General features: G+C 37.5%; 1 protein-coding gene and 1 long non-coding RNA gene across 5 annotated transcripts in view; one reads left to right on the forward strand and one right to left on the reverse strand.

The window, feature by feature from the left end:
- The first annotated feature begins 25 nt into the window (after nt 1-25).
- Nucleotides 26-14,236, forward strand: LOC128134667 (uncharacterized). The gene is made up of 3 exons (XR_008232805.1): nt 26-261; nt 1,372-1,753; nt 9,691-14,236. It is a non-coding gene; the product is annotated as an uncharacterized LOC128134667 (long non-coding RNA).
- The window catches only part of LOC128134664 (BTB/POZ domain-containing protein KCTD5), a 39,331-nt gene continuing 17,921 nt past the window's right edge, over nt 3,909-25,318 (reverse strand). The window contains exons 5-9 of one of the 4 annotated variants that reach the window (XR_008232804.1): nt 24,598-24,714; nt 18,111-18,236; nt 15,331-15,389; nt 5,874-9,795; nt 3,909-4,553 (exon numbers count right to left, since the gene is read on the reverse strand). Coding sequence is in view for 3 of the 4 variants with exons in the window: in XM_052772675.1 (XP_052628635.1) it covers nt 15,345-15,389; nt 18,111-18,236; nt 24,598-24,714 (288 nt within the window). In the remaining variant the exon portion in view is untranslated. Of the gene's footprint in view, nt 9,796-15,330; nt 15,390-18,110; nt 18,237-24,597; nt 24,715-25,318 lie in introns of all 4 variants that reach the window. The other 3 variants (XM_052772675.1, XM_052772676.1, XM_052772677.1) reach the window with 3 other exon arrangements.

A 25,318-nucleotide genomic window follows, 5' to 3' on the forward strand; every position in this document is an offset into this window, starting at 1 on the left:
GAGCCTGTCAGAGGGAGCGGGGGGCGGGGACGGCCCCCGCCTCGGCTCGCCGTTCGACGGCTCCGGCCGCCGGTGCCGCCGCAGTCACTCGGTTCCCCGCCGTTCTGAGGCGGCAGGAAGCCCGGGGCTGGTTGAGGAGCCGCAGCGGAATGCCGCTGCCGGCCGTGCCACAGGCGACCGTCCCTCTTGGCCGTCGGTCTGGGGCTGTCCCCACGTCCGTGGGGTGCTGGAAAGCGCAGAGACTTGCTGAGGCTTCCTCTGGTCAGTCTTTAGTTGTGTGTTTGGCCGAAGTCTGCTTTTGTTTTACCTAATTTTTAAGAAGCTTTATGCTCTGTGGCTGTTGTTTTCCACTGGAGATTGTTCTTGCGGGGGGAGGGGCGTCTAAGAATGCATTTTTGGTGGCATATAGGGTATGAATCACATTCTGTTCTTGTCTTTGACTTATTTTTGTAATTTTAATGAAACGGGAAATTTCGGTCCTGAAACCTCTGCTTAGCCATGCCTTGCACTGGTCTGCATTTGTTAACGTTTCTTGAACTATGTTCTATGTGGTATTAAAGTTCAAAATGGTTTTTCTTCTTGGGAACTCTAGAATTAACTATTTCAATAAATAATCACTTAAATTTGAATCGGTCCTAATCAAAATACATGCTGAAGTTAGGAACCTTGTTGCCCAACATCTCACCTAGTGAGCAGGCACCTGCAAGAGTGATTCATCTTAGGCACATTAAAACACCCGCTGGAGGAATTCTGTTTCTTCATAACCCCAGGCAGCTGGAATTCAGTTACAACTGGCACCTAAAGCTGGCAGAATAAATCTAGGCATTGCTGGACATTTTTTTGTTTATACTTTGTTCTATCTGGCTTTTAAAATTCCCACTTAAAATTTTGTTAATTTTTTTGCCTATTGTATCACCTCAAACATGATGTACACAATACAGAGCTTTAAACCGTCTTTGAGAAAACAAAAGGCTGTTGCACAGGGTAAGGCAACAATCTACGATTCACATCCATAACAGAGGGGGCAAGATGTCATCAGTTTAAACTACAGTAAGAAAAATGGAGGTGAAGTATTAAAAAAAATCCTTCTACTGGCAAAGATACTACAACACTAGGCTGCCTAATGGGGAGAGCATGGGTATGAAGTCTTCATTACTTGGGGCTTTAAAGTCAAGTTAGACAACATGTGTTTTAATTGTAGCCGCTCCTGCCTTTAGCCAAGGGGATGAGCTGAGTGGCCTGTTATAGCTCTTTTCAGGTTTTTTTTTTTTCCACTGAACAATTCATATTCTCGTTTAAATTTATTTTGGTTTTGACTCCTACAGAAAGGATAAAAAAGGTGAGCATTCTTTCTGTTTTGTATCTCTCTAGGCTCGTCTCAAGAAAATCATTGAGCTGTCAAAGAAATGGGTATTGCCTGACATAGCAAGATCTTTGTTTTAAATCTCAAAGTTGTGTCAACTAGCTAATGTTTTTAAGAGACCTTATTGCCAGCAGAGATGGAAAAGGACAAAGTGCTTCCAAAGCTTCCACAGGCATACTTGTAACAGCTATACATCATCAAAGAAACCTCTCATTCCAGGATGGGTCTGAGTTTGTGCTTGGAATCACACATCTACCAGGTTGATGTCTCAGTTGAAACTAACTTTTCAGTCTTTGGATTCACCTCCACTGGTGAAGGCTGGCCTTAGGCTCGAATTCCTCCCATGCAGGTGGGCAGTTTCAACATCTTCCTATTGCAGTGAGAAATATGGTAAGTGACATATCACAGAAAAGTTTAAGAATGCAAAATAATGATTGCACCTTCATAAAAGCAAACCAAATCCTTGGACCACTTGCCCTGTTCTCATCAAGTCCTCATTTAGCTTCTCTCCATAAATGAGTTACTTAACAGTAATTACATTCTATTAGAATGAACAGTTCCTGTTCACATTTGTGCTTTAGCCAATTACATATCATAAGGATGTAAAATAGGATACCCGCTTTCCTGTGGGCCCTTGCTCCTGCCCAGCTTTCTCTTTTCCCAATGCACGGATACCTATGGCAGCATCTGCCTTAATTTCTTTATTCCTTTTAACCACTAAGTGCTGGAGAAGAGATGGAGGACAGTTAGCAGCTGGGTGTACAGAAAAATATCCTGACAGTCACAAATGACTTGGGGAAAGAAGGGAGTTTCAAAGATCTTAATGAAAACAGCAGTTGCAGGCTGATTCACTAAGCAGTTACTGGATGCCATCTCAGTAGCATGTTACTTGGTGAAAATTTATTTGTAATGTCTGGTGGTGTCTTTGCACTAATTTGGAATAGAGACTTTCAGCAGGCTGTTGAAGTGCAACAATGGCTATGCCAAATCAGACTAAAGATCACTCTAGCTAAGAAATCTTTCGCCAGTAGCAAATGCCCACAGTGGAACCACGACAAACATGTACACTCCCCTGTTTACCTTTTCCAGTGATTCCAGTGACATTACCAAAAGCAGCGGGTTATAGGGGAAACTTAACACACTGCTCACAAGATTTATCTCATGAAATTGTGCAGATTGCAGTCTCAGAGAACATCACATAAATATGGACTACGTGTTTATGACTGCCAGGCAAGACTTCAGCACACTGAAACGTGAATTTGCAGGGTCATTTTCATGTTTCTGAAGTGAAACTTCCCACTGAAAGGAAAGCTAGCTCCAAATAAACTCTAAATGTTACAAAAGATCCAAACAGGATGTTAATGACTTACTCATTTATGTTGCCTTTATTAACTGGTTTCTCGTTTAGTGTACACAGTTGTCCCTTTTATGCTCTCACTTTTGCTAACTGGTGAAGACACTTGAAGCTACAGATACGTATAGTAGGAATTTGGATTGAAAGTAGTGCTGGTTGACTGTAAAGTGCAAATACTTTTAGTAAGACAGTCTGATAAAAATATAGATGCACATGATTAGTTAATTTCTACTAAAGCAATGTTTGTACTTAGGACTTATTTTAGTAAAATTCAAATGCAATTAAAATGCAGGAAATCAGTTTAGTAAAATGACACCACTTTACTGAAGTTGCTGGATATATAAGGAAAGATTAGAATATGTTTTGCATTTAAAACTGTTAAGATGAAATTCACCTCATACGTAACTGTACAGCCTCTAAGATTGTAGAACTCACAGGTCTTAGCTTCTCACACTTAATTCTTACTACCAGTTTGGAAAATACGCAGTCCAGTGGTCTTCTCAATACTAATACTGAATTATGAAGTTTTCTATACTTGTAGAGGGCACAGCTGTCAAACTGCCTGAATAATTTCAGCAACCTGTACTTGGTACTTAATCAGTTACTTGCTTCAGCCATTTCTATCTTTAAAACTTTTGCAGCAAACATGTACTAAGTGGCTTCTTATTTACATTTCTAATACTATATGTTGGCCTTATTATGAAGTGTCAATTTCAGTTACCTTAATTTTTCAGATGAAAGAAGCATTTATACTAAAAAGCAAAGTACTGGATTCCAAAATAAATCCGTGATATTAAGCAGGGTGATTTGTGAGTCGTGTGAAAGAAAATATATGCAAAGTGATTAGTTAAAACTTCCTACATGTGTTTTTGTGTGATTATATATCCATACCAGAAGGGACTATGTCTTACTATAATGATCAGCAACAGTCATAGCAAACGCCAAGGAAAACACCTTCATTTCCCAGCAGATATATATCTGAATAAACATGACTTTTTTGTGACAAAGCCTTTGGGGCAGCAGAAAAGGATACGTCTCCTTTACAAAGGAAAAAGTATTACTGCTTTGAATCACTGCAGAAAAATGCAACTACATTTTATATCTGAAGTGCTATAATAGGAGTATCAGTCATATTACACTGTTAACGTCAACATCAACAGATTTAGAAAAGAAAAATTTAAGACATCACAGTTTAAAAGGGAAAAAACAGGTTTATTTCATGCAGTTTACAATACACTAGTGTTATGAAAAGGAGGTTAAAAAAATACCCACACACATTTTAATTGTATGTTTTTAAGAATGATGGTTAACTGTAACCATCTTCAAATGATTTGGGAAGCCCTAGCTGATTTTTATCCAGGGAAATTCCATGGATTCAGTTTCTTGTCTATGTCTGTGCTAAGAGTTTTGGCTAATGCAAAACCATTAAAACCAGATCAAAACTCAAACTTTGCTGCAGTAAGAACACTTCAGAGATAACGAATTGGCACAAAATAAAGTGTTCTTGCTAATCCACTATCCAGGAAATAACATGGTGCAAGTATGGCCGCTTGGATATTAACATAAACAGCTGATGCACGACTGATTTTGAGACCAGTGATTTGGGGGGGGGGCAGGAAAAAAAGAGCATCTGTTGAATTGGGTAGGTGGGCCTAGAGAGTCCATAGGAACAGATTTTTCATAGCTAGGCTCAGATGAGGCTCAGTACAGGAGCAGCTGGAAATTTGATTTGATTGAGCAGTTGCCATTTGATACTCCTTCAGTTGGGTGATCTTTCAGTTCCAGGTGGACAGGTTGGCAACATTTCTCCTACAGTGCCTTGGCACTTGCTTCATCCTAGCAAGTATACATAAGCCAAGTTAAGTTTGAGTAAAGTTGTGCATAAGCTTTTGGAAAATCTTCAAAAGGAGCAAGAATCATGTACATAAATACATTAACTCTTACATTTCAGATGACCAGGCCTGGAAATCTCAACATGTGTTAAGTCAGCTCAAAATTTAGGCTCAGCTTTCTAAGGCAAGCAGAGGAGCACTGTCGCAGAACCTCCTCCCCTTCCACCCACCCCAAAGTAGCAAAATAACTTTCTAAAAGGGTTCTCTCATTATAGTAGTTATTAACACACAACATCCTAAAGAGAACCCTTTGATAGGCCCAGAAAGCTATGTTTGCAGCAGTATCCATTCACTGAACTTTTGAGAAGTTTATGCCTTGGTAAGCCTTGCTAAAGTAAAGGACAGCTAAATTGCAATGAAATACTCAGCGACAATTTCCTGCGGCAGAATCTTCCTCAAAGTCTCTCTATTGCCAGTGCTATTCATAAAAGTTGTTAGATTTCAACACAGGCAATAATAAAGTGGTGGGCAAGTGTACTGTCTTCTCTCATGTATTCCTTACAAAGCTGCATACTCAAATTCCAAGCCACATACTGAAATTCCAAGCCATATATGAACACTTATATCTGCAATTGGTTCAGCCATTTGTAACAATTATTTTAGAGTCCATGAGTTGAAAGAAAAACAGACTAGCTGCTTTTTAAACATTGTATGTCTCCAGAACTTCAAATTAGCCCCGGAAAGGATTTTAGCCCTTAGTATTTCTGCACTGAAAATGGAAAGAGTTCCTTCTGTCTGACACTCATCTAGGCAAACTGAACAGTAAGATCTGTTTAGCCCTTGAAAGCCTCAGTTCAGTAAGAAGCCTTTAAAGACACCTCCTAATTGTTGTGAGCCAAAAGAAACAAAAGTTATATGACACTGAGTTCAGACAGCCTTCCACTTTTTTTTTAAACTGAATATTTAGACTATTTTAAGAATCAGTAATTTTACACACAAACTCAGGTAAAATCCTGCGATTGTCCTTAAAGCTGGTGATAACTGCAGTCTAAACTATAATGAAGTAACAGGCAGCATCCTCAGACCGTATGTATTTCAAAATTGTTGTCTTAGAAAAGACACTTCTCCAATGACTGCTAGAAGTTTTAATCCTACTGTCCTGAGCTAACAGGTACTGTTAAAGGCATAACAAAATCTCACCTCTTTTCAAGGGCCCCACCTTTCAGGGCTGATGGAAGAAGTTAATTTGAAAAACCTGAAAGATTCTTTTGATGTGGTCAGAGAGAATAAAATAGGAGAATGACACTTTTTGAGTTTATCACACCTCAAGTGAACAAAACCCCAGGCTGCTTCTCCAGACTCTCTTTCACTTGACTTTGATCTCCAAGAAAACCCCAGTACTTCACTTTTCTCTCAGTACTTCTCAAGGAATGTATTCCAGTATACCTGAATGATTGGACAACACACATTATAATTCAGTTTCTAGGTAATTTCATTCAATCAGATACTACTGCATTTTTGCATTCCAAGTTCATTTTTGTAATACTAATAAAAATAGTAATTTGTAATTAATGTGTGTTAATTTGCTGGTGGTCGTTCTCTACTGCTCAAAAAGAGACTGACAACTCTCAACAACCTCAACAGACATTCACAGAATACAGTGTTCTGTTCTGAGAAGCAGTTTTCTGAAAACACCATCATCCTACTCAACAGACCTGTTCCCTAAGCATACCTACAATCAAGTTTTCTTTTGTTTAATCTGCTAGAACTTTTCCTTTTTCTCCTGAAAAAGAAAACCAACCCTCTCTCAGAGAAAGAGGAGATGGATTCAATTTTGGTATCTTCAGGAAACAGTCCTGGTTCTAATCAATCATAACTGTGCATTCACATTGCTAGAAATTTAATATAAAAATGTCATCTCCGATACAGAAATTAGCCTCCAACAAAACTTAAGGACAACAGTATGCTGTATGTTTCCTAACTCAAAGCAAGAAGTTGCTATGGCAAATTTGAACTTCTCAGTTTTTAAACAAGTTTTGCAAGAAGTTTGTCATCTAAAAGCCTTTAAAGAATTTCACTGAAAATCCACTAATCATCTGCTGAATGAACCTCCTGTTCCATGGACAACAAGCCAAACAACTTCACTAAATATTCATATAGCAAAAGGGTAGAAAGTTAAATCTTCCATAGAATTTACATTTTCATGAGAGGTCACCTTGATTAACTGTTATGTTCCGGTATCTCTCCCTTCCTGCTTTATTTTCTTCTGCTATGATCTCCTTAAATTCTAACCTGCCATACTGGTTTGATTTAAGAACAGAGGAGCTGTGTAAATCTAGAGTTCACGTCAAAGGCTTTTGTAGTATAGCTTTTCAACTACAGCCCCCTAGTGAACCCATCAGCTTTACATAGTCATAGGCAGTTCTCTTGAGGTAAATACTCTCCAAACGACAGAAAAGAAACAGACAAAGGACTCTGGTTTAAACTGTATCGGTACATTACCTCATCCTGCAAGATCTTAACAGACGAAGCAATGTTTGCAAAACCTGGTGATGTAGATTGGACTCTAATGCAATTACCTTGTTACCGTAGCTAACTTTATTTGAAATTACAAGAGTCAAATAAAAAGAAACCACACTTATTTACGGATCAATTCTTAATGCCTTTTTCAAAAGGCATACGGTAGCACTTCCATCTATCTGAAAGCCTCACATGCTCACAAAAATTAAAGCAAAAATTAAAGCAATAATGACATTAGCAAGAACAGGAAAGTAGTTAGTTCAGGTGGTGTCAAACAACAGCATATTTAAAATAATTTACAAGGTACCTGCCTACTAAAGTTCTCTTCTTTTTTTCTTTGTTCTTTCTTTCTTAAAATGTTTGTGAGGTATTGGAAACAAAGTGCAAAATGATTAACCACTCATTTCCCCCAAATTTGCTACAACAGGGATACAATGTAAACTAGATTGCAGGTAATCTCACCATAAAAGCATGTTTTTAAACTGAAAATACTCCAGTGAAAAAAACATACTTAAAAACCCCCACTCTTTTACATATTCTAAATTTGTTCAGTTTGCTCGGTTTGTTACTTATGCTTTGCTGCTGTCATTCTTGAAAATGTCACTTTATGAAATAAAATATTCTGTCTTTTTTGGGTTAAATAAGAGAGACAGCAGAAATGCTGATTCAGAAGGATCATTGTAAAACAGATATTTTAGGCATTAAAATCCACTTAGGCCAATGCCAAATTACTCTGTAGAGCACATCAAGAAAACGACAAGAAACATGGTTGGCTGCAATTCCAATGAGCTAGGGAGCTCAGAGAATTCGGTGGAGTCATACTGTTTAAAAACACAGTAACTACTGCAGCAGAGGAAATGTTTTAATATGCAATTAACACAGACAACTGTTATGCTTATTTTCAGATACACAAGATAATCTGTTACTATTTAGGGGAAATTTGGGTGCTAAATTTAAACTGATAAAATATGGGTGCCTAAAAAAGTACAAAAGTATAAACACTTCCCCTTACACAATTACATTTTTAGTAAATTCAATTCAGTTTTAACATCTTAAAAAAAGACAAACATTTTATGTGTTGTTGTGGAGGGGCCAGCAGCTTCCTGTGCAGACCACATCCAAGTTGCAAAATGCATTACAAACCCTTTCAAGCATTAGACGCATGGACAAAACATTTAGCCCATTGCTTAACCTGCTTAGTAGAAATGGTTTTTACAAATTGTTTCTGCCAAACTTTTATCAATGTACAGCAAGTCCTTTTTTTTAAAAAAAAAAAAGTAGACCCTGGGTATTTGAAAATCACACTTTTGTGTAAAGGATTATATGCATGAATTCTGAAGTTATTGAGAATGAAAACGTAATGTCTTTAGAATTCAAAACAATCTTGTAGCTTTTTGAAACTCCCTTCCACTGTTTTCATAAATCAATGAAGCAGAGTTTTATACCATCAATTTCATTAAGTGTTTTAAAGATGTGCTAAAGATTTTCCTCAAAACATAGTGTATTAAAAAGCTCCAGTCTTGTATATTAGCCTTCATCAAGGACAAACTAATAAAGCTGCTCCAGATGTTTTCAAACATTGTTCTTCAACTGCATAGTTGAAACAGTACAGAAAGAGAAAGATTGATTACAGCTATCCTGAATGTCTGAAGTAATTAAGTTTTTCAACTGGATGAGCTTGTGTTCACACTCAAAGTTGATTTTAATCCCAGTCATAGAGATAGGGACCTAGGACTAGCCAGCCGTATTTCTGTACAACCTCCAGCTCTTGAAAAATCTCTACCATAATCCACAGTTCAATGCTTATAGGCATTTTATAAAAGCACAAACACACATATGAGCACAAACATCTCAAAAGAAACAGAATGTTCAGTTGTTCATTTTAAGTGAATTTTTTGATTCTCCTTCCAAACATCTGGCTAAGACTGGAGCATAACTTTTGCAGGAGGAGACTGTTTTAACAGAAGGAACATCAAGAACAACTCAGATGAAATTCTCAGAGATGATTTTCTCCGAGTTTAGTCTTCCCTTTGGGTATTAAAATATGCTATAAATCCAATCAATATATACACCCTTCCTTTAGAGAAACCTTTTGACTGTTGTGTAACTTTTTATGTGCTAGTTTCAGTTATCTCCTAGGCTGTTATTACATAATAGAGTATGTCACAGAGCCGTAAGGAATGTGCAGTATAACACAGTCAGTTGGGGCTGCCACTGATTCTGAAACAATGTAGACCCAAATATTTGCATTTGTGGGCTGTAATGTGTGTGTGTGTGTGTGTAGCACCAATTACATTGTCCTTTAAATGTTTACAATGATTAGTAGGAAAATGTCTCCGAACTGATCAACATTGGGTCATCCAGCACCAGACATTAAGTGCTACATGTCTCAGAGTTAAATATGAGTGCGTGGTCATTTCTTTTCAAATGACCAGCATCAGTCAGCCCACAAGAGATTACAACCATGCACTACAACCAAAACTTAACACACACTCCCACACCGTCTATTCCCACTATGTAGTCTTTCAATGCTTTCAGCCAGTTGACACCAGCTTATAGGCAAAAATGGTTGAACCCAGATCAACAGAAAATTGTCTAAATCAGATTTTTTTCTTTTGCAGCTGAGCCTCTTCAGTGTGACAATTCACTGCGTCTTGGAATAAAAGAGAAAAAATTGTCACCGTTCAATACTGTCTTCACATCCTGGAACCTCGTTCTTGCAAAATCTGAAACAGACCAGTAAAAATTCTATGAATGAAAATTCGTTCAACGTCATTCCTAAAGCATGGTCAAAGGAGGTCAAAGAGCAATATAATGACTATTTCAAATAACTGATAAAGTGTCAGGGAGCTGGCTCATGGACATTCCTGCAGTCTGTGCTTTAAGGCTGAAAAAAGACAGATTGATACATACAATGTCTACCATCAAACATAATGAAAACAGATGTAAATCACTGCTAGTAATTGAGTATGATTAATATAACCAAAGATAAGGGTTGGTAGATATAAAAAGTAAGCCATTTCACCTCATCCTAATTCTGAAGATACTTAGGTCCTGTGTGGTAAATGAACTTGGGTGCTTATTAGAGATTGAATTTAAGCTTCATTTTTCCTGTTCCAGTAAAACATCCTTAAGTCTCTGAAGTTTCAGCTGCAAATTGTGTCCCACAAATTAGTAATGAAAACATGAACTAGCAACTCAAAATGTGCACAAATGACACACTGGGTGAGATGACGCAGGAAGTTTTCAAAGGCCAAGAGTACAAGCTGGCAAGATTTAAATCAACAGACTGATTTAAAATCTGAAATAGATGCCCAGGCTTGGTCTTTTGCATGAACTAAAGTCAACCAACTTCATTTCTTCACAGATTTTTACTATGCTGTTCAGACACACAAAGCTTATCAGTTGGACTGACCGGCTATATGAACTCTGACAGCAGTTTAAAAATATTTTTACATTAATATTATTTGCTCATGCAAGATCTCGCAAGTTTTTTAGGCATCCTTGTCCACATGAAAATTGTTTCTGTGGACACAGGACATAGCACATTGAACTTTTCATGCGTTACCTTGTCCATCATTATCCTCTGAAACGCTCAAGGCAGGCAGCTGACAGGCAATGCAGGCTCTGACTTCATGAGGAGGAATATATTTCTAAAAAATTCTGTCTAAGGAATTTGATTATCCCACTGTTACCAAGGAACTGAGATTCCCATGACAGTGAGTAAAAGGATTTTTTTTTTCCCTAAAAGCAGTTGGTTTGTTTAATATTCACTTTAAAAGGTATATATTAAACATAGGGACTGAAGTCTAATGGAAACAAAATATCTACCCCTGAAAAACCTAGCAATCCTTGTCTATAGTATCTTACAACTTGAAGACCACCTATTCTACTTCCAATTTGACTATTTTTTCCCTTTTCTATTTCAATTCTCTTTGGCTCCTCCAGTGAGGAAAGGATCCAAGTCTTAGGATTGACTGTCCAAGCAACAACATTTCTCATGTTGCTACTCTAAACTGAATGGCAATCAGCAATAATGAGGTCAACTCTCCGGCTGCATAATACTGCAGGGAAGCCTTTAAGCAAACTGTAGAACCAGTCATGACAGTAGCCAAACAAAGCACTAAGCAAAGCTTCAAAGGTACTGAGCACAAGTACTTAACAATGTTAATCTGTAAGTAAAAGTATCTCTAATGATACTTCATTTTCTTTTGCTTCTTGACAGTTTTCCTAGTGCTGGGAAGGGCTCTTGATTTCAAAAGCTGAAAGAAAGCAAAGGCACCATCCCTGGACAATGGCATAGCTGTCTTCAATGTAGAATTTCCTTCAGTGTAGTCTGATATTAAGACAAACACCTGATGCTAGTACTCAGTAGCACATTCCATCCCAGATAACCCACAGAATCTGACAGCACACACAAACACTTCAATCTTTGTGCATGTAGGGTAAATGTTGGCAGCCACTTAACACAGCACAGCAGTTTCATGTATGGTCTTAAATAAAAAAAGTCCAGCTATTTGGTTTATTTTTAATATTGTTAAAACATTGATAGTTTAACCTATCAGCCTCTCTCAGTTGTCAAGCCTAATATGTCTTTCATAGTGACTATAGTCAAGTAGGGTTTCACCTGCTTTGCACAACTCCATGGGATTTTTTAAGGACTGGAGTTCATAAAGAACCCATCACCATTTGTGTGCCTCAGGGTCAGTTCAGAGACAGTTCAGTGTTAGCTTAATTAAAAAAAAAAAAAAAAAATCCACTTTGTCACTTGCTTACTGCACTTACTGCAGTACCTGGAACTCGCTTTGTGCATACAGAGTTCTTTTTCATTTCAAATTCAGTATTATTATTTTGAAGTTATCAAGCCAGATGTCACTGCAGCTACTTTGATAAATTTCCAAAATACAGAAAGATGTTTCCCATGGGCCATGACATACATGCTTTAGGGTATAGTTTAGATGCAAACATTGCTTAGTTCATGAAAATAATTTACTATGTGTACTAAGCAAAAAGCATGTCATATGAAACTGTAAGAAAGATACAAGTGAATTCTGTGAAGAAAAGCCAGGCCCCAAAAATTGCTCAGCAACTGCTAGTGTAATATATTCAAAAGAGATTAGATAAACTTACAGAAGATAGTGCCATTGATACCCGCTCAAGGTACCACAGTGTCATTGTAGCTTTCATACAATGATCTGGATGCAGGCTTGAAGCCAAAATTCCTAAGCTGAGGCTTACTGGAAGGTGGGGAAATATATCAGGAGTTAATTTTATAAATGCGTCATACTTAAACTCTTTCCTTGACTATCTGCTGTTGGTCACAGCTGTCACAAAGTGCTGGAGTAGATGGCCACATAGTGGATAACAGTCTGACCCAGCAAATGTAGTCAGTAAGTGAAACAATCTCTAACAGAAAAAAAAACATGGCTGAAATAAGCACCTGTGCAGTTAGAAAATAATATCGGATCTATTCATTTTGTGAATCTCTCCAATTTAAAATGAAACATTTCAGTTTATTCTAGAAGATAAAAAGTAATTCTAAGAGTAGTAGTCTTAGAACCATTTTCTGTAGCTTCAGGAACACATACAATAAGATAAGACTAAGTCAGATCTGGATGCTTTGCATACTTCACCGAGCCAGTAAACCTAACGTAAAGCAGAAAATTCTATCAGATCAGGCAATATTTTACACATTTTGCTTGGTACTTCTTCTGTAACCCCTACCTTTACTAAAGGGGAAATTATTTCTGATCAGCAAGCTCTCATGAGAGGTGTTCCATCCACCTCTGTTCAGAAACTGTGTGAAAGAGGATCTTTTGTAGTCATGGGCAGTGACTTCGTCCAAAGAAGAAATTGAATTTGACTTATCAGGAATTCTATCAAAATTGTACTTACTAAATACTGAAAGGATCACTGACTCTGTTCCACAATTCGAAATTCTTCCTTTTCTTTTTTTCTCCTGAAAAACTCTTTAATAAGCCTAGTCCTAAAAATTTTAGTGGCTTACTGGGCAAAAATGCCGAGAGAAGATGTCTCAACACTAACAGAGGTCAATAAAATTTGAAAACAATTATGGCAGGTCTTCTCCAAAACTGCTAATAGCTAGGATTAGGGAGTATGTCTGGAGCAGAACCAGGCATGGAAGAAGTTTTCATTTGAGAACATGCTCTACTACCTTAACAGGTGACTTCACTGATAATGCTCCTCTGTCCAGACACTTTAGATCACAGAATCACGAAATGGTTTGGGCTGGAAGGGACCTTTAAAGATCATCTAGTCCAACCCCCCTGCCATGGGCCGGGACATCTTTCACTAGATGAGATGCTTGAAGTGATGCTCAAAGCCCCACCCAACCTAACCTTGAACACTTCCACGGATGGGGCATCCACAACTTCTCTGGGCAACCTGTTCCAGTGCCACACCACTCTCACAGAAAAGAATTTCATCATTATAGCCAATCTAAATCTACCCTCTTTCTGTCTGAAAACATTGCCCCTTGTCCTGTCACTATGGGCCCTGACAAAAAGTCTTTCTCGGTCTTTCTTATAAGCCCCTTTTAAGTATTGGAAAGCTGCAATGACATCTTCCTGGAGCCTTCTCTCCTCCAGGCCGAACAACCCCAAGTCTCTCAGCCTCTCTTCATAGCAGAGGTGTTCCAGCCCTCAGACCATTTTTGTCTCCCTCCTCCGGACCCACTCTAACAGGTCCACGTCTTTCTTGTACTGGGAACCCCAGAGCTGATGCAGCACTCCAGGTAGGGTCTCACGAGAGCGGAGTAGAGGGGGAGAATCACTTCCTCGACCTGCTGGCCACGCTTCTTTTGACGCAGCCCCGGATAATTGGCTTTCTGGGCTGCAAGTGTACGTTGCTGGCTCACATCCAATTTTTCACCCACCAGTATCCCCAAGTCCATCTCTGCAGTGTTGCTCTCAATCCATTCATCACCCAGTCTGTACTGATACTGGGGACTGTCCTGACCTTGATGCAGATCTGCTGTGTTCTGTTCTGTTTTTCCTCCAGGTGCACCAGATCCAAAGTTGACTTATAAACTCTAAACAATGCTGAATGAACTCTCATATCCTAGGGGCTTCAGTATGATTGCATCTTAGGGAAGCAGAACATGAGAATTGTTTCCTCCCACTCAAAATAAATCTGCTGCAGACAGAATAGTGTTTTAAGGACTATTTGTCTCTCAGGCAGCTTAAGAATCTTGCATTCAATTCCAGCACAGTGCCAGTTTATTTTTTTCAATAAAGCTTCAGATTTGATCCACTCCTTGCAGCCATTCCTGAAGACTAGGCAAAAAATCTTATTCTACCTCAGCAGTAGTTTCTGTTAGCATCAGTTAAGAAAATAATGTAGGTTCTTCTTCAGCCATGTGGAAGCAACACTTCAGAGATAAGTATAAGGCTGCTTTACAGCTAAAAAATTCAGGTGTATAGGTGAGAAGCTGGAGCTCAATCTCATGCAATGGTAAAAATCTTCAATTTATACAGGCTCAAGTGACTACCCGCATACTGTACCACTGAATATTCAATGATAAGTTATCTTCTAGAAATTGGATAGCAGAAGAAATATGAGCAGTGCTTGCAGACACATTAGGAAAAGGTTGCAAAAGTTGTTCTTTCTGACGCAACTTTTGTGTTCTTCCACTTGTGACTTTGACAGTACCTTGATCTTCAGTAAGATGTCAAACTACAGTGGAAATGACCTGATCCCTCCCCGGAGAGAGTTGTTTCCTGTGATAAATATAACTGTAGCATCGGTATCACACTATTTACTTATATTTGCCAGGTCTTGATTCAAAAATTATTAGTTTCAAAATAATCAGGTAAGACCATCTTTACACTATGTTGTACTTCAGTCAAGTTTGCTAATTTATTGCCAAATCAGACATTTACTTAAAGTGTATACTTAAGTTTGTATCATATGCCTCTACACCTACAAAAATTTGACAGAAAAGCTGGTGCACAGAAAATAAAAATGAAAAGTAATTCTGACCCTAGAATCTACATGAAGAACTTTTCTTCTCAGCAAAGCTTTAAAGGAACCAGTCACAATACAGCTTATAACACCAACACTAATTATTCTGTCAAAGAAGCAAGATCCAGAACAGGAATTCTATCTTTGCTAACCATGCCACAACTATAATCACAAACACACACACCACCAGGACTAGCCAAAGGACAGCACTAGTGGGGGTAGGAATTGGATGGGGCAGAAAAGCATCTGGGTAAAATCCTAGGGCAGCTAGTGCTCACCATGACATTTACACTTAATCTGAGTCATTCATATCGTAATCCGTTTCTTCATCCTCACTCTGAGTGGCATGCAGCATGCAGCAAGTATAGAGAAAGGAAGGGAAAAGAAGAGATTGCAAGTGAGTCAGAGCTGCAACAAAGTACAGTCCACTTACACTTGAAGCATCTGGGAATGACATTTATTTACTTTTTTCTGGGACCCCCACTCTTTGTAAGAAAGTATGATGGCAGACAATTTCAAGGAGGAACATTACAGATTTCATAAAAATTTCCTTTTTCAAACGTCCTAAAGTCGGCAGATAGAAGCCAATAGTGCCATCCAACATAACAATAGGGACCATAAGTATGGAAAAAATTTTAATAAAACTGTAAAGCTAGTACCTTAACTCCGTGTACTCTTCACCACGGATGGGAAAGGATAGTACTTGAGAATCTAACTTTGGATGCAAACATTATGAACAAGTTTTGGTCATTTGTCCCAAGAGTGACAGCTCAATAAAGTAGTATGAAAGAGAAGAATGCTCGTGGGAATACAGGTTATCTTTCAGCAGTGCCATGACAACCAGTAAAAGCACTGGAACCATTTAAGTCAATGTCCCAAATGCCATTAATTTCCTTCACTTAGGTGTATTAGAAGGTTACACAGAAGTCAACTACTAACTTACTATGCAAACTGTTTTCCAAAAAAAGAAAACACAAGAAGAAAAGTCTCTAAGAAGGAATGAAGGTGAAGCTTGATTAGATGCCTATCAGAAAATGCTTTTTCCTATTCTGAAAGTCCAGTACTATTAATTAAAGTGCTTGTCAATAAAAATTACATATTGGCAGTTTTTTGATTTCTCTAACCCAATCTGCTGTAAAAGTACTAGGAAGACTTTCTCATGGCTTCTAAAAGTCAGTCCCAGTACATGAACAGATTATTCTGTATATATCACTGGATACCAGAATTTCAATCACATGAACTTCAAATTGCAGACTAGAGGATTAATGCTGGCTAAGAGGGAACTATTGAGACAAAAGCTCCCAAGGTCCAGTCAAGATTCCTGAATGCAGCTGTCAGAAACCTCTCAACTAAAAAGGAATTTGTTTTTTCTTCTCCCCCGGCACAACATATACCTATTAAAAAAAAATATATATATTGATCTATTAGAAGCACAATCTATAAAAAATGATTCTTCAAGTATTGCCATTAATTGCTAGCAACAGATCAACTCTTCCAGGACAAAAGGAGTGAAAGTTTGTATCTCCAACTAAAATTAACAGTAATTCTTATTCATCACCCTGGTCAAATTATGCTTTGCTCTCTTCTCTGAAACAATGACCAAGAAGCACTTCAATGGAGAGGTCTAAGATTTAGCTTCTCTCAGAGCTGCTGAATTTACAGAGTTGTACTTCACTCTGAACTAGCTTTTCTATTTAGGGTTTAATAGTTTCATTTGATCCATATTTTTCTTTTACATTAAGAATGCAATGTAACTCTGGCAACTTCTGAAGTTCCCTAAAGATGCACTACCATTCGTTATAAAGATGTTTATTAGGTTCTAGAATTCCACATTTTATTTCAGGTATATATCTCCACCCTAAATTATTACCACGCACCTCTTTAACTTGTCAGCTTTTAAAGTTCTCCTGAAGCATCCTGGCAAAAGCAGACCTTGACTAGGGTTTTGGAAAGAGTGAGCCATGGCTTAGAGCCAGGTTCACTGTTTACCCTTGACTACATTAATCCCTTACAACTCTTTGGAAGTTTTATCTCAACAGTGACAAAAGAGCATAAATTAGTAATTTCACTAAGAATCCAACATATTTCTATAGTGCAATTTACAAAAACGTCTCCATATGCATAGCTGCATAACCAAGTTACAAGGCACAGAAAGCAGAGAAGTTTATCTGAGGCCTCAGTGCCAAGACCCAGAGCAATTCTTGGCATTATTTCAAAATTAATTTCTTTGAAGGTGATTCTTGAAAAAGCAACCTTTGACATTTTACCAATTGTCTCCCATCTACACATACTAAATGAAAAGCTTTTAAGCCAACTACAGAAATATCCAGTTTGTCTGTAGTCATCTCCTCATACAAAGCAATAATACAATGATAAAAACTTCAATACGCATGGAAGAGAAGAATACACTTACATACACCACTGGTCTGCCTTATTACTATTCAGTTGTGGTTTTAAATTTTCCCTTGTACAAACTCTGAAAGACAACTGAATAAAATGCTAAGATATTGTGCCCATTACAATCTTTTTGTAAAGCTGGTTACAGAAAGTAAAGAGAACTAGGTAGAAACCTGACAATATTAAGCTAACAAATACCTTCATTTTATAACATATTGCACATGACTCTTTTTCAGAGACAGCATATTACAATCTCCATTCTTGACAGTAAGATTTCTTCAGTTGAACTCAAGCAAGAAAAACAGTTTTCAACTGAACTAGTGGCAGAATAAGGAAGCATTCAAATGTGTAAGAAACAAAACCTAGATTCTTAACTGTAAACAGCAAATATCAGCCAATACTCAAAAAACCAGGACAGGCATCAGGAACAGTACAGAGTATTGCATTTAAAGAACTCACTTGGTATAACAAATGCATGCTAATTGTACCATTTACAGTTAGTTACAGTCTCTCATACAATGGACACAGAATCATTAGTAGTCATGAGTGAGGGGAAAAAAGGCAACTGAATAATGGTCCAGAACAGAGGTGGGCCTAGCACAACTTAGTGAAGCCCACCCAATTTGACACCATTTCTTTAGTCCAATGTCTAGTAACTTACCTTTGCTTTTTCACTGGGTTCACTGGTTGTGCCATAGGGAGTGTTATGCAATTCCTTTGAGACAACACACAGAAATTCAGCCTGGTCTTCATTGCCATAGTTATAGGAAGAACCAATACTGACTAGCTGAAAGATAAAAAAAAAAAAGTCAATTGCATTTCCACATAAAACAAATTCCAAACAAATTCCTCAAATTCTCTTCATTAGTACAAACACTCCTCACTCTTCAGACTGTTGGTAGTGCCTGAAGCATGATTCTCCACTTCACTGCAAATACATTTTGATGTTGACAAATACACTGACACTCTGATGATAAGATAAACATAGCTTTGCTTTTTAAACACTTACAGAATTAATGATTTATGGTTATGACTATACTGTGAAAGAAAAGGCTACAGAGGCAGGCCAGTGGAGAAGCAGCCTGTTCCCCGTTTCTGTTATTTAGTGGAAACCTTCCCATCCTCCAAAGTTAATTTTTAAAAGTTTGTATGCAGTATCTTAATGTGGCATGATTTAATATGTAAAAGGCTGCATGCAGGAAGCACTTTGGCCTGAAGGGATACCCACCACTTTACTTACAGAATAACAATACTTCTATTAAAACATAGTTGAGTGGACAAAGACAAAATTTGCATTTGATTGGAAAACAGCAAGACACAGCATGGTGGGACACCAAGATTAACATCTGAAATTCATATGTACTACTACAAGTAAGTTAATTAAGGAAGCATGACAAGCAGAAGCCATGTATAATGAAATGTGACATATTTACAAGTTTCTGCAAGTCTCGATATTGAATGATAAATGACAATTTATTGAGAAGGAGGGATATACTCAACATCAGTACTACCTCATATGCAGCATGTTTATCAAATGGCAGAAATTTCACATAACTTGTCTTACCTTACACACAGTACACTTACCTAATCCTAGAAGCTTTACATAGCCTGCCTTTCCAAGCCAGAATCAATTCAGATGTAGCTGGTTCATTTATTTTAAAGGTTTATTTCAAAAGCATGACAAGATAACATATGGTGCTATTACTACTGACACAGATCAAAGTCCTAAAAATCAACCTGTTGCACAGATACACTGTATCTAAACGTTATTACCAAAACTGTATTAAATCTACCTACCAAATCACCACACACATGTGATAAGGCTGTCCTATTCCCCAATCTCTATTATATCATTAAAATGTCCTGGTAATGGCCCCAAAGAAAAGGCTTGACTTGTTTTTTCAGGCAACAGCACTTAAAACACTGTAGTTATCTGTCTAAAAACAAATTGTGTAATGCCATTACTCTAGCAGAGCACCAAAGACAGTAAAAGCCTTGTTAAAGCAGGGAAGATGCAGCCAAGACGAAATCTTGGTCTAGAATCTGTACTTGCGGGATAAGATTATTCCCCCAACAAAAGTGGAAGGTAGACCAAGGTTAAAAGCAGCTTCCAGATAGCACTGTCAGGAGAAAATAAAGCCTCATTGTACTTTTAAGGAGAGAGAGGAGAGATGCTCAGATGTTCTAGCACCGTGGTAAGACAGCCAAGCAAGCACCTCCACAGACAGACAGAGCCAATGTCTACAAAGAGCAGCAGGCAGTATGTCTGCACAATGAACCAACTTGATGCCAGGCTTAGGTGATGTCAAAATTTTTGGACCCTGATGGTATTACAGCATACAAGGTTCAGCCTCCGATGAACAGTACTGGCAATCAAAATTCAGCACTCTCTAACCACCTACTTTAACTACACTGTCTGGATGTGATCACCAGAAACCTTTCCCTCCTTCCTCTACTCCTAACATCACTCTAGTTCTGCAAAATACATATATAGTCTGTAATGAACATAGGCTGATCAAAAATGAATGCGATAAAGACATTTTTTCCACCAAAACCACATAATGAAGTTACAAAAACCCAGGTTTTTTAGAAGGACCAATACATTCTCACTGGAATACAAAGGCACCATTTATCTTGAGATGTTAAGTCAGCTAATGTTTCACAACGGATACTCTGCAGTCTGGACTGTAACACATTTGTGCAATGTAGAATCACAAAACCCATAAAGTAACTAGTTGCTTACTTGCACAAAATGGACTAAGAAAGTCCACTGAAAAGCTGGAAAATCAACCCAGATTTGCTTCGTATATAGAGGTGATTTGTCGATTCTCTTCCCTATCAGCAAAAAATATCATGCACAAATTTTCAAGAGAAAAAAAGCGGTTAAGTTGGCTCTTAAGCCTGTTGAAGTGGTATAAAGTTTATTCTATATATTATATAGCAATTACAAGCTATATACTGCAAATACAGTAACTGCTTCAACTACTGAGGTAAAATGTAGGACTATTTTAAACAGTATTTTAAACCCACTTAAAGGCTAGAAAACATTCAAAAAGTTGGATACATGTTTAAATAAAGCCATGGATAATTCACCTTCTCTGAAGAGAAATTGGAAGAATAAAATTCAAGCATATGATTTGATTTAGTATACAGTCAACTTTTCTTCTTGCAAAACGGCAAGAACTTGATATCAGATAAACTATGATAACAGCTACCAGAAGGAAAAAGACTTCTTTACTCCTTGACACTCAAAAGAAATAAATGACCTCTCTGAAAGGAGACATGATACAAGATCAAATATCAGCCAAATCATCAGTCCTGGTTCAACAAGGTTGTTAGGTCCTCAGTTGATAGCTACTTACATCCCCCACTAATGCTTCCTAATCCAAGTAAGTTGACCTTTTGCACATAAGTCTTTTTAGCAGACATGGCAGACTGACTACTTATTAGCTAGTTGGATAGGACTATTGATTTAGCTGACTGCAAAACATCTGGATGACTTTTTGCAATTATTAATCAGCTGGTGCATTTCAAGATAAAGTCACTTTAGCAACATTAAACACGAGTTCTTCAAAACTTCAACACATGATACTCTTGTAAGCAGTTCCATATTTGTGCAACTAAGAATGTATTATTTGCGTAGTATCAATAGCATGCTAGAAACTTCATCATAGCTTTTTGAGATGCATCAGCAGCAATAAGGGTGATGGCAGGAAAAGAAACAATGGAAAATGATTGCAGATTAGAACTGAAGCGTTGTGTCAGAAAGCATGATCAGAAATAAAGCAATATTTTAGCACTTGTATTCCAAAAGTCACCCCATTGTTCCCAGTGTTGGTGGCAACACTTTAAGAAGGATGCTGATAAACTGGAAGGAACTGCTAAACTCTCCTGCCCCGTGTCCATCTGTCCCTGCCCACCCCCAAAGAAGAAAAAAAAAAACAAAAAAAACCCCACACAACAAATCAGAGTAATCCGAGGTCTGCAAAACATGTGTTACAATGCATAGGAAAAGCATTTCAGATTATCCAGCCTACTGTTTCTCAGACTTTCTGAAAGGACAAACTCTTTTTGGCTCATGGGGCTTTAACAGTAGAGAGAGTTGTAATGACCAAGAACTTAAGGAAGGAAAAAAAGAACATTTTCAAACTCCGAATTTCATAGATTTGTATGATTATATATACATATGTAAACATGCAGGCATGTATTTTTCCTCATCGTTTTTTTTTCCTTCCATTACTTGTTTCATTATACTCCTTACTAAAGCAGTGTGATCCTGCTTGAGAGGCCCTGTGAGCTCCAACAGTGTCATAACTGAGCATAGGAAAATGCCAATGTTACTTATCACAGAAAATTCATTAGACCATGATCCATTCACTGTTTGCATGGAATAAGGGTGCTGACACTAGCAGGCTTTCAGCTGTAACTAAAAAAGGCAGGAATGGAAAGCATTATTATTTTTATTGTTTAATCAACAGAAATACAATTATTTGTATTATATTGCTTGATGTGCCAATACAGGTCAGGATTTCCCATGTCTCATAAAGCCTGAACTTTTAAGTAAGATAGAAGATGACAATCATAAAGGGCAAAGTTAAAAAAACCCAAAAACCAACAGTTTGGCATAAGTAAAGGTAGACAGAGACTACCCAATGCCTAGCTATGGTCAGGTTTGTTTTCAAAGAGGAATGATTTAAGAATGATTTCAGGGACAATGATGAAGTAACTTCCTGAAGAACTTTTCCTAAGTCTGCAGCCTTGCAAGAGGGTAACTGTGTATTTCAAAAAAAGACTATTTAAGAAAAACAGATGATAAAAGTGGTATAGCTGAGAGAATAGGTCAAATGATTCCTGCACCAAGTTATTTAATGGCAGCACAATGCATGAATCTCTTCCTGTCTTAAATCAATGACTGTACACCTAAAAATATCCCTATGAACAAGCAAAATGGGTGGTGCATCACTTATAGGAACCTAATTTTTGAAGTGAACAAATCTCACACCTAACTGAATTGAGACAGATCTCAAAACCAGTCACATTTCAATAACTTGCCTACACAGATTTGCTATACTGGTTTAACAATATTGATTCAGAATCTATACAGTACATTTACAGGACAAATTAGCAATAGCATTACCATCACAGATAACCACTCCAACTTGCACAAACAGCATCCCTGTCTTTCTCTGCTTCACAATGGAGTTACTCAAACTTACTAACTTTTCTACTTCATGACTACCAATTTCCTTCTCTTTCTGTGATGGTCTGATTCTCAAAACTGAGTAAATTTTCTAACAAGTACTCTCAAATTCTATTTTAAATATTCTTATACTTTGAATATTACTGCTTCTATTTCAGAGGTCGTGAACTTGTACACTAGAAAGCTTGTCTTGGAAAGCTTATCTTTTTTTTTTTTTTTTTTTAATTACACTAACAGTCGGTAGAATAAAACAAAGTCCTCCCCTCAATTTTTTTTTTACAGAATCAAGCTGTATGAATGTAAGAATGGCCTCTATGCCTTTTAGAGTTATAATGCATTTATTCTACTGCCTTCTCAAAGGATTTGCCAAAGGCTATATAAAGCCTTTAAGGCTATCAGCCATTAAACTCAGCACTGATAACTGACACGAGGACCACAAGCATATTTATTTCAGGTCTCTCAATGCAATTGTCAGACTTCTAATCTAGGAGGAAGGAAAATTCATTCCCTTCTAGATTTATTTTTTTTTCTTTTAAATTTTATACCTGCCTTCATTTCTTCATTGCCTTCCCCCATGTCCCATTTTATTATGTTGAATTTTACTTTAAGCTATCTAGGACATGAACACATGAATAACATCATGCTGCCTGTACTCTACACATCCTTAACAACAAGCCACATTTCCTATTCAGTTCCAGAAAGTCTGCAAACCCAATGCATTAATTCCACATTCCAAATGTTACCTATACAACTGCAAGAAAGAGATAGTGCTTGGTACATTGAAAGCAGATTCTGGAACATAGCTAGGCAACAGTCCAGGTTTAAAATCTAGAACTGCATGGCTAAGTGTCCACGTAAATTCATATGCAAGGTTCTGCTCATATCAAGTCACTTTACTGTCATGTTATCTTCATGATGTTATACTGATCTTTCAGACTGAATAACCACATATAAAGCAAGGAAAAGAACAAGTACTCTGAGTCTGAGTATTTTATTGTTGAAAAATACTACAGAACACCAGGTTCCCAAATCAATTCACATAAGACACTTCAAAATGAAGCACAGCTATGTAAAGAACTGGAAACTGCTTCCAATGTTACTGGTTAGCAAAAAAATCCCTTCCCAAACTCTTGAACACTGGCAAGTAACACAGCAATTAAAAAAGCAGTGACTTGATGGCAAGAGGAGCAGGAAGGATGAGACAGCCTAAAAAGCCAATGAGTGAAGCTACGATTCTTCATTTGGGTTTCAAGAAAATTTCCCAAGGGGGAAAAAAACCCAAAACAACAAAAAAATAAAGCCAAAAAATCCCAGGATGTTCTTTCCACTTGAGACAAGATTTAAAACTCCTGGTTTTGTTCTCCCCTCACTCCATATTTTATTTCTGAAAAATTCTGTTATTCATTGTTCCAGCTTGAATACATTTCATCCACCTAAAAAAAAGGTTAAGTTCCGAGTTACCAGAAATAAAGGGTTCGAACTCAGAACTTAACTGGCTATTAGGTGGATGAAATACGCTCAACTGGAACAACGATTAACACAAAAATGTCCCTTTCTAAACCCAGTGAACTCAAAGCTTTATTTAGAGGGCTCCTATCGTTAAGTAAAAGTGGTACAATTTAAACAAGTATAGATCAAAGGCTGTTAACTTTGGAGGAAGATTTAAGGAAAAGAAGTTACCTATTGAGAACATAAGAACCCTTCTTGGGAAAAACCTTTAACTAAATAACTAGGGGGTTTTTGTTTGTCTGTTTGTTTATTATTTTTACAATATGAACAATCATAATGTATAATGAAATACCGTGAATATAAATAAAAGCCAGTCACAAATACACACAAATTACTATGTGCTGTACATCCAGGAATAAAGTGGAATGATTTGAAAGCAGCAGAAACGCAAGGAGGCCAAGCATATCAGTGTGAGGGCAAAAAGAATGGTGTGACACACCTCACTGCAGCATTTCTGGAAGCATCTCTCTTCCCCTTTCACTTCCCGTGACACTATCAGCAGATACTCTGACTGCTGGGCCCGGCCACAGCTGTACTGGGAACCTATACTGACAAGCTGAAATAACCAATCAAAGCAAAACACAAAAAGAAACCTTTGTAAAGCTGAAGCACATACCATTATCCAAATCGTACAAATAACAGATGAGCTCAAACGTTCAGGTAACATTTACTTGCCACTAGAACAGGTTGCTATCAAGCTACAACCTTCATTTCAACATACTTAAAATTTATGGAGGCAGTTGCAAAGCCCTTCGTAATTTCAAGGGAAGTTAAGAGTTACTGATAGTAAGTCAGAAAACTTCCCATATCACTGTGGTGTAGTCAACTACTCTGAAAAATATAAACAAAGTTCGGTGCATTATGAAAGTGAACATTATTTTCCTGTCACACTTGCCAAGTGCAGAAGGTAACGTCGATATAAGACTGGAAGGTGTTATGTAAAGCAATATATCAAGCCTGGGTATGAAAGAGCTTCATCTTGTTCCAGCTGTTGATAAACAAAATATAGCTAAGAAAACATATGAAGGCAACTAAAGGAAAAAAAGTCGAGTGCTCTAAATTGGTTTTAGAAGGGGTAATTTACAGAAGATCCAAGAAAATAACTGGAATGGAAAAAATTGTGTCTTGTTCCCATAAAAATCAGTACCAAGAACTCTGTT

The sequence above is a fragment of the Harpia harpyja genome, chromosome 21 (assembly GCF_026419915.1).
Source record: "Harpia harpyja isolate bHarHar1 chromosome 21, bHarHar1 primary haplotype, whole genome shotgun sequence".
NCBI lineage: Eukaryota > Metazoa > Chordata > Aves > Accipitriformes > Accipitridae > Harpia > Harpia harpyja.